The sequence below is a fragment of the Nestor notabilis genome, unplaced genomic scaffold (genome assembly GCF_000696875.1).
Source record: "Nestor notabilis isolate BGI_N333 unplaced genomic scaffold, ASM69687v1 scaffold1686, whole genome shotgun sequence".
NCBI lineage: Eukaryota > Metazoa > Chordata > Aves > Psittaciformes > Psittacidae > Nestor > Nestor notabilis.
This window is the reverse complement of record NW_009931322.1, coordinates 378-8,378: the sequence shown is the minus strand read 5'-3', so window position 1 is coordinate 8,378 and position 8,001 is coordinate 378. Positions and strand designations below refer to the sequence as shown.

The 8,001-nt window shown below is 42.1% G+C and overlaps 1 protein-coding gene across 1 annotated transcript in view; it reads left to right on the top strand.

Moving 5' to 3' along the window:
- The window catches only part of NPSR1 (neuropeptide S receptor 1), a 51,456-nt gene that overhangs the window by 43,342 nt on the left and 113 nt on the right, over positions 1-8,001 (top strand). The window contains exons 4-6 of the mRNA XM_010015827.1: positions 5,028-5,104; positions 5,533-5,622; positions 7,700-7,880. Coding sequence (XP_010014129.1) covers positions 5,028-5,104; positions 5,533-5,622; positions 7,700-7,880 — 348 coding nt within the window. The remainder of the gene's footprint in view (positions 1-5,027; positions 5,105-5,532; positions 5,623-7,699; positions 7,881-8,001) is intronic.

Here is an 8,001-nt window from a genome sequence, read left to right as displayed (position 1 = left end):
ACATTTACGTCTATAAATCAGATTTTTTAGAGGTAATTTGTATATTTTATATATATATATAAAGACAATCTATAAACAAAACTGCAACAGCCCTGAAAGATGTAAATACTCAGGATAACTGTTGCCACCACTTCTTCACAACTGGAGAACCAGCAATCAGTTGCCAAACAGCCTGTGGTTTTGTGGCGAGTTATTTACCTGATTATAATACAAACGAACAAGACCTTTTGAAAAGCTGTGATCGGATTTTTAACCCCAACGTGTGGTTATCTTTGAGAGCTGAGAAAAGGGGAGAATATTTGTTCTTTTTGTGTAAAAGCCCCCCTCCTCCCCACCCAGCGGCACTCAAGAAGAGCTACAGATCCTGCATCAGGTTCTTCTTTACAGTGCTTAAAGTTTGTCCTGTTCTTCCCTCTTATTTAGACTAATCCAACACTTTCGCTGCAGTTGATATTGTCAACCTGCAGTAATTATTTCTCTTCTATTCTGGGACAAGTGTCATCAGCTACAACCAAAGCCATATCTCCTATGCCAACATATGCCAAGCAAAGCTCAAATGGTATCTGTGATAGCTGAATACTTGTGCAGTATTGCTGGACAGAGGTTAAATACAGCTCAAATCATGATTACAGACTGCTCTGTGACAAGATATGCACTTGGGCCCCTCAGGTCCTGTGATAGGGACACAAGAGAGCTACTGGGTTTCTGCTCAGTATCACTACTGTGTGCCAAACCAAATTATATGCTGGCACTTGAGTATCCAGAAATTCAGAGTCTTTTTAGCTGTTATTCACAATTGCCAGACATATTTTTTTATATTTTAACCTGATAAATGTAACACATAGGCTTTTATCTAATATAATTCCAAATTTATGTATAAGAAAAAAAAAAGAATTGCAGAAGTTCTCTTGAATCACAGAATATCCATCTGCTGTTTAAAATCAAAACTCCAAAGAGAACATTTGCTTTGGAGCAGCAGAAAAATAATTAGATGAGAAAAACCAGAATCAGCTCAAAGGAAAAATATGGAGCTAAAACCAGGACACTGAAATGAAATAAAGAAAAAATAGATTAAATAGAAGGTATTTGTCTGAATTAAATCAAATAAAGGGTATAAAAACACTATTAGTAAAAATGCCAAAGGTAATCTTTTGAGCTTGATTCATCGAGCACCAGCATTTTTGCCTGCAATTTCCGTTTCTAAATAGAAAAACCTCGATCTTGCACATATGTTCTAATATCTGCCCATCTATTCACTTACCCATTACACATGCCTACAATGGTTTCTTCAGATGAAGTTAAATATGCCTTTTGTCTTTGGATAAATAGTGCTGCAAATTAGCTACCATAAAATAACACAGCTGCATCACTTTGCACAAATAAAGTACAAGGAACAATAGGCAATGCTGGATGATAAATACAAGCCGTTAGCAGGGAGCTTAAGTGCACTTTTTGCCATGGTAAAGGCTCATTTTACTAGCACATACTAAGGCTGGGCGGGACAGTATCATAATGCAACCATTTATTTAAAATATATTAAAATCTGTGTTTAAAGAGTGGACAGAGCAATAACTCTTAGGATTGTTAATATCAGTACATAACTTTTCCAGGAGACGTTGTATTTTCCAAACCTAAAGTGATCTATGAATTACAAATGAAGATGGAGTGGGACTATTCATGTTAGGGTTTGTATGACTAACCATAAGTTAGTTATTTACGTGCATAAAGAATGCTGTAAATTACCAATGGAGCCATATTAAAAACATCATTAACTAATAACATGCTACAATGAGCATGCGTCTTAGTCCTTCAGAATCTGGATCAAGCTAAATTGTTTTAGAGATGCAGAGAATTTAATTTGCTGAGATGCATCCATAGTCTGAACCATATTCTTGTATTTTCCTGCCACCTCTCTAGATTTGCATTTATCAGGGATAGAAAAATCACTGCATTTTTAGGTCAACAGCATGTCCTTTCTATCCTGTGGTCTTCAAAGCCTGAGCAGCTCCTTCTCTAAAGGGCTTGGATTATCTTTCCATCCAGGTTTCACTACTCCACCTGGGCTTGATCTTTCCCTTTGTTAATCTCTCACCTGCAAATAAATGGGCTGCAACAACTCATACAGTATTTTAATATCATAGTATGCATTAAAATAATTACAGCACATGTTTATGTAGCCCCAAGAGTCCCCAGCAAGGGCTCTGTGCACTTACAGACAAAGAAACCTGCCAACACCTGGACCTAACGAACTGTACATCACATCTCCCTGTGCTTTCAGTGGAGACAAGAGCATGCAGCACACAGCCATGTTACATGTGTTGGAAAATGAGGTTTGTGGCAATGTGTATGCTGTGCTTTTACATCTTGGTGGTGGAGGCTGAGCAGCTTGATAGTGAAAGGAAGGAAACAGGGATTACGATACAGTCAGAATGGTGCAGACCGTTGCCAAACACCCTCTTGTCCAACTGAATACCGGTTGTCATCTGTCCCCTGCTACTCCTTGCTCATCTGCCACTTCATTTTCCATCAAGTGGGAATTTCTTCCCACCCTCTGAGATGTCACCAACCACCACATCCCTCTCCAGCTGCCTTTTATAGAAAGAAGGAAGCTATAAATGCATTCTGTAAAAAACCCAAAACTGCTTTTCCCTTGTAAGAAAAACACAACTTCTGTTCCACAAGTGCTCTCTTTTTATTGTTGTGGCTTTGAAAGACACACACAGATGCCTTTTATGATCTTAAGCTTTGGGTGGCATATTTATGGAAACTCCAGTTTCTTAGCTCCGTGCCAGCACAGCTAGGTTAAAGAAAAAAGAAGATTAGGCACTAATAAGATCTGGAGTCCCAGAGAGATCAAAGCATAAAGACATAATTGCAGCTGGCAAAACAGTCCCTGGCAAGTGTTCCTAGCATGACAAGTGACTTGACTTTCCTGACACCCACCCTGAGCAGCTTTATATCACCTCTTGTCCCCTCCTGATAAGGAAGGAGGATGCAGCTATAGAGAAAGGAAAGATGAACAGAGGCAAAAACACCACTAGAAATCCACTATGTTGGCAGCACTTTAGAAGCTACTGGATTAAACCAGGAATTAAACTTTCCCTGGACTTTGGAAAATGAAGGATTTGAAGGAAACAGCATGTAAGCTCGTATGTGAAATGCCAACTGAAGAAGACAGCCACTATAACTGCATCTGGTGAAACGGATGCTCCTACCAGACTTTGCAGCCAAGAAGACAGGATTCCTGGAGCTGGAAGGAAAGGAAGTGAGGAGCCTGACTTCACAGTTCAGTCCTTGTGGCACTTGGCTGGAAGCAGGGAGTCTGACTATCTTGACTACAGAGTTAAGCTCCTTGTTCCTGATGCTTAGGCAACTCTGTCAGTGTCCTGCTGGCTACATGCAGGTCTGCAAATAAAAAGGTCAGGCTAGAGATAGCAAGCTAGGGAGAAAATAGAAACAGGGCTTTAAGGAGCTGGCTGGATATTTCTTGAGATGACAACAATTATCATTATAACACATTCTTATTCACTGGAGAAATCAAAGGAGAAACGGTCCATGAATTTTCCACCATTGCTGGTACAAAGTGCAAAGGGCCTCTCAAGTGCACTAGCTGATAAATAAACAGGTTCTTGAAAAGACAGGAGATAAAAGGAGAATGTCCAAGTCAGCTGGGAGCCATGCTGGACCTTTGAAGGGATTAAGGAGGGCAAGCTGGAGGCTGCAGCAGATGCATGCAAACCCCTCACTTGGGCAAGTACACTACTGCTCCGCGGCACAGCCCACACTGCACGTTGTATTTCCAGCTCTCACCTACTGAGCCTGGAAACCAGATGGCTCAAACTTATGCAGAAGGGAAACCTCCAAGGCACACAAATACTGTCTTTGCAAGTGTGCCTATTAATTGAGGGTGTTGCAAGAAAGCATCTTATATCGGTCTGAAAGCTCCAGTAAGAATGTCTCTTCTGATAATAAAAATAAACCACATGATAGTGAGACACATTTTTGTCTCTATAAAACACCCTGTAGTTGCACCTTTTTCACAGAGTCATCACTAAGGTTTATGGCAATTAATAGTTAAGCTGCCCTGGGCCCCCCAAAACACTGCAGTGTACTGCAAAGAGCACACAAGGATGACTTCTGTTGTGATGCATGGTTTTCACATCAGGAAAACATGGCAACCTGAGTGCATTAGCTGAAATACCCTGAAATTATTTTTGTCTTCCTTAGCAGACTAAAAAGGAAAACAGCAGTCAAAAGTATGCTGTTGCTTAGTGATTTTAGCTTCACATTATATATGCTTGAAGAAGAAAAGGCAGACAGAGCAAGGCCTCCTGGTTTTTGTTATGTAAACTGCTGAAAAGGTAACATCCTCATCCAGGATGTGAGTTCAAACAGCTCTTCAGCTTGAAATAATTATTTTTACCTATTCTATATTAAATAAACTGAATTCCAGGTTTGCTGTCACCTAGGGAAAGGTCATAACTATCCAAGGTCATTTGGAATCATCTAACTCTTCCCAGATGCCTGATACTTCTGTCCTCAATTCCCATCCCAGGACCTTGGAGCCAGAAAGCAAGCACCACGATATTCAACTGCATTTCTCATGGATCTTGCCCTTGTCAAATTCCCCAGGGTACCATTTTATTTCTCAGCTTCCTACTCACAAAGTAGCAGCAATACAGAAATGTACACACACCAAAATCAGGTCTCTCCCCTTGATTTCCCCTTCCCAGAGCTAGGGCTGGTCCCCAGGCAGATTTGGCTTCAGCTAGCTCAAAGTCCCCAGTGACCTCTTGCCTGTGAGATCTTGGTCAAATCACTGCATTCCTCTGAGCCTCAGATTTGACATCTACAAAGCCAGGACAATGATAACAATTTCCATCCTGAAAACTCTTCAGATCTGCTCTGCAGTCCTATTGCAGTCCCATCATCTCTATGAGCTCCTTACACATAGATAACTGTACTTACAGAGCATGAATGACTGGGGTGTTAGTTAAATTTACTGTGCCTCATACTCCCTTCTGTAGTGTCATATACTCAATCGTGATTCGAACCATCTGGGTGAAGAGCAAGGCTCAGGCTGTCATCATATCAACCTGCCCTGGTGAGTCTCAGCACACATGTGTCTCCTGCCTCATGATTCAAATATGGCAAGTCCCCCCAAATCTGGGAATGCCTGGACATGCAGTTTTGCATTGAGTCCCCATCACTGCAATGGAAATGAGGTTTCTGTAATTGCTCAGCCATAACTCTTTTCTGCATTATTTACCTTCTTTTCTTTGCCACTAAATCCCCTTTAGTGAAGCAAAACATTTGTGAGAAAAGAATTAAAAAGTAAAAAATCCTTATTCTAGAACTGGAATCCCTATTCCTAGAACTTTGCCTATTTCCAGAATAATTTTTTCCCTAGAATATACTTATATTACACTTCTGCAGTGTTTTCACATGCCCTTGCAAGTCTGGATTTTGGTCAAGCTCAGAAATTCCTGGGTACAGAAAGCTCTCTTACAAACTGAACTGCTCTTTTCCCAGGTGGCAAAACCTCTGCTGGCTGCACCAGTCGTGGGTTCATATCCAAGGCGAAGGTCAAAGCGATCAAGTACAGCATTGTAATTATCCTGGGTAAGTGAAAAGCCCCCACAGCTGGTAGCTAGAAAGGATGCTGACTTTTGGAAGCTGGTTTTCCTCAGCTCCTTCCATCATCAGCTCATAAAGTGCAGTAGATGGCTCAGAGGAGCTTTACCTTGACTCCCTCTTGCCTTCTAACCTTGTTCTTCCCCTCTCCTCCGGCTGCTAAGGTCTTATTTTAGGCGTCTGACATAAACCTCAAACGAGGTTAAAAGCACAACCCTTCATGTGTATAAAGAATGTAAAGGAGGGGTATTGCCTAAAAGGAACAAAGGAAGAGGGTCATCTCCTTCCCATCCAGGTTGACAGAATACTTGGCAACTGAGTTGTCTTTTAGACTTAGAGTCTATGTATGGCACGTTAGGTGCAGGGGTGGTGCAAGGGAGAGGAAGGAGAGGTGAGGGGATGCAAAGCAGTTGAATTTGGTGCCAGAGGTGCATTGCCTGCTGAGGTGGGAAGGATGAGCTCTCCTTTCCTGACCGGGCAGCAGATGACTCAGTGCAGGAGTCCTTCATCTCCTAGGGAAATGACATTATTCTGATGGAATTAGGAGGCTGACAATCTATCTGGATAAACAAAGGCAATGTCACACAGGGCTTGTGATTAGCTGCCGGAGACAGGCAGGAAGGCGACCGAAGCTGTTTATTCCCGAGGGCTGACAGCCATCCCCTGCCACTGAAAAAGAGATTGCTCCTCTTTCCAAGGCCACACAAAACTCAGATTGGATGGTATTATGGTAATAGCTGCTACTGAGGTGCTTAGCTCACTGTTCAGCAAGACAGGGGAGAGGCCAGTCTGGCTCATACTGTTCAGAAGCCCAAGAACAACTTCTCTGTGCCTGGGTTCTTCTGCATGGTAATCAGAGAAAGCTTTGGCCAGAAACAAATACAACTGCAATGCCATCGATGTTAAGAGCTCACCTGGATGCTCAGTATTTCAAAGGACCTTGATAACATTAGGCACCCAGGACCTCTTGATGTCTTTGGCCAGAAACAAATACAACTGCAATGCCGTCGATTTTAAGAGCTCACCTGGATTCTCAGTATTTCAAAGGACCTTAATAACATTAGGCACCCAGGACCTCTTGATGCGCAAACAGATCTAGGCACCTAATATTCATGGATGTCTTTAAAGCCTCTCCAAGTACTTCATAGTAAATGCTATAATCCATGCACTGACACTTTGCATTGCTACTCTGCTGGTATCCATGCATAGGCACTGCCAGTTTGCTTACTCTAGAAAGCAGGAGCAGGGTTTTCCTCTTCCTTGCACATTCAGTGGGTGCTCAGATAACTGCCAAGGCAAAAGTACTGATCAATGTGACAAGAAAACAAGCACAGTGTGACTCTGCTGTCTCATTTGGACATGTCTGATTTCACAGATACCTGTGCATCTGCAAACCAGGTACTTCAAGCTTAGTTGACTGCACTGCCTGTCTCAGCTTTTCTGTGTAAACCTTGAGTTAAAAGCCTTTGTGGAAGAAGATTACACAGGGACAGATTCATGCCCTATGCCTGCAAATAAAGATAGATCTGTGGCCTCCTTCTATGTACCACTGCCAAATGACACGTGCGTCTGCCACAATGTGGTGTGAAAGGGTGTCATTCCTCGCTCCTGGAAGTCTAAGAGCCTCTTTTTAAATAGGTGGCTGTGACAGTAGTGCTGTCACAGAGCAGCACTTTGGTGGTGTGTGCATTTAGATTGGCTGCTCACTCAGGGGACCATTAAAAGAGCACTTCACTATAACTGATGATGTTTTAACTGGCTACCTATTTACCCTTTATGTGTTGTGTAGTGTTCAAGTGTCTTGATATGTCTAGAGGGAGCACTCTAAACACTTAAAGGAGCACACATAATATATTTTATGGGCATTAAAATAAAAACAAAGACAAATAAAGGCACAATCTAGTAACTATTCTCTTAAATAAGACCCTGAATAAGGAGAGATGATTTTTTTTTGCATGGACAAATATTTGTGTGTTGTGACAATCTCTCCATGTGTGTGTGGTTACCTCCCTAAATAGCTGAACTATCTCACGTCAAGCTGTTCCTCTCTCTGTCTGTCTTGCAGCATTTGTTCTCTGTTGGAGCCCTTACTTTCTGTTCGATATCCTGGACAACTTCAACATACTCCCTGAGACCAAAGAGCGCTTCTATGCATCCGTGATCATCCAGAACCTGCCAGCCTTGAACAGTGCCATCAACCCCCTCATCTACTGCCTCTTCAGCAACCACCTCTGCCCCCCTTTTGAGTAATGCTCCTTTAATATCACTCTGATTTTCCCCTAAGAACAGAGGGAACACACAAACACAGTCCATAAAACAACTATTTCTGCCTGGTTTAATTCTAACCATTCCTTATTCTCTTTAGGG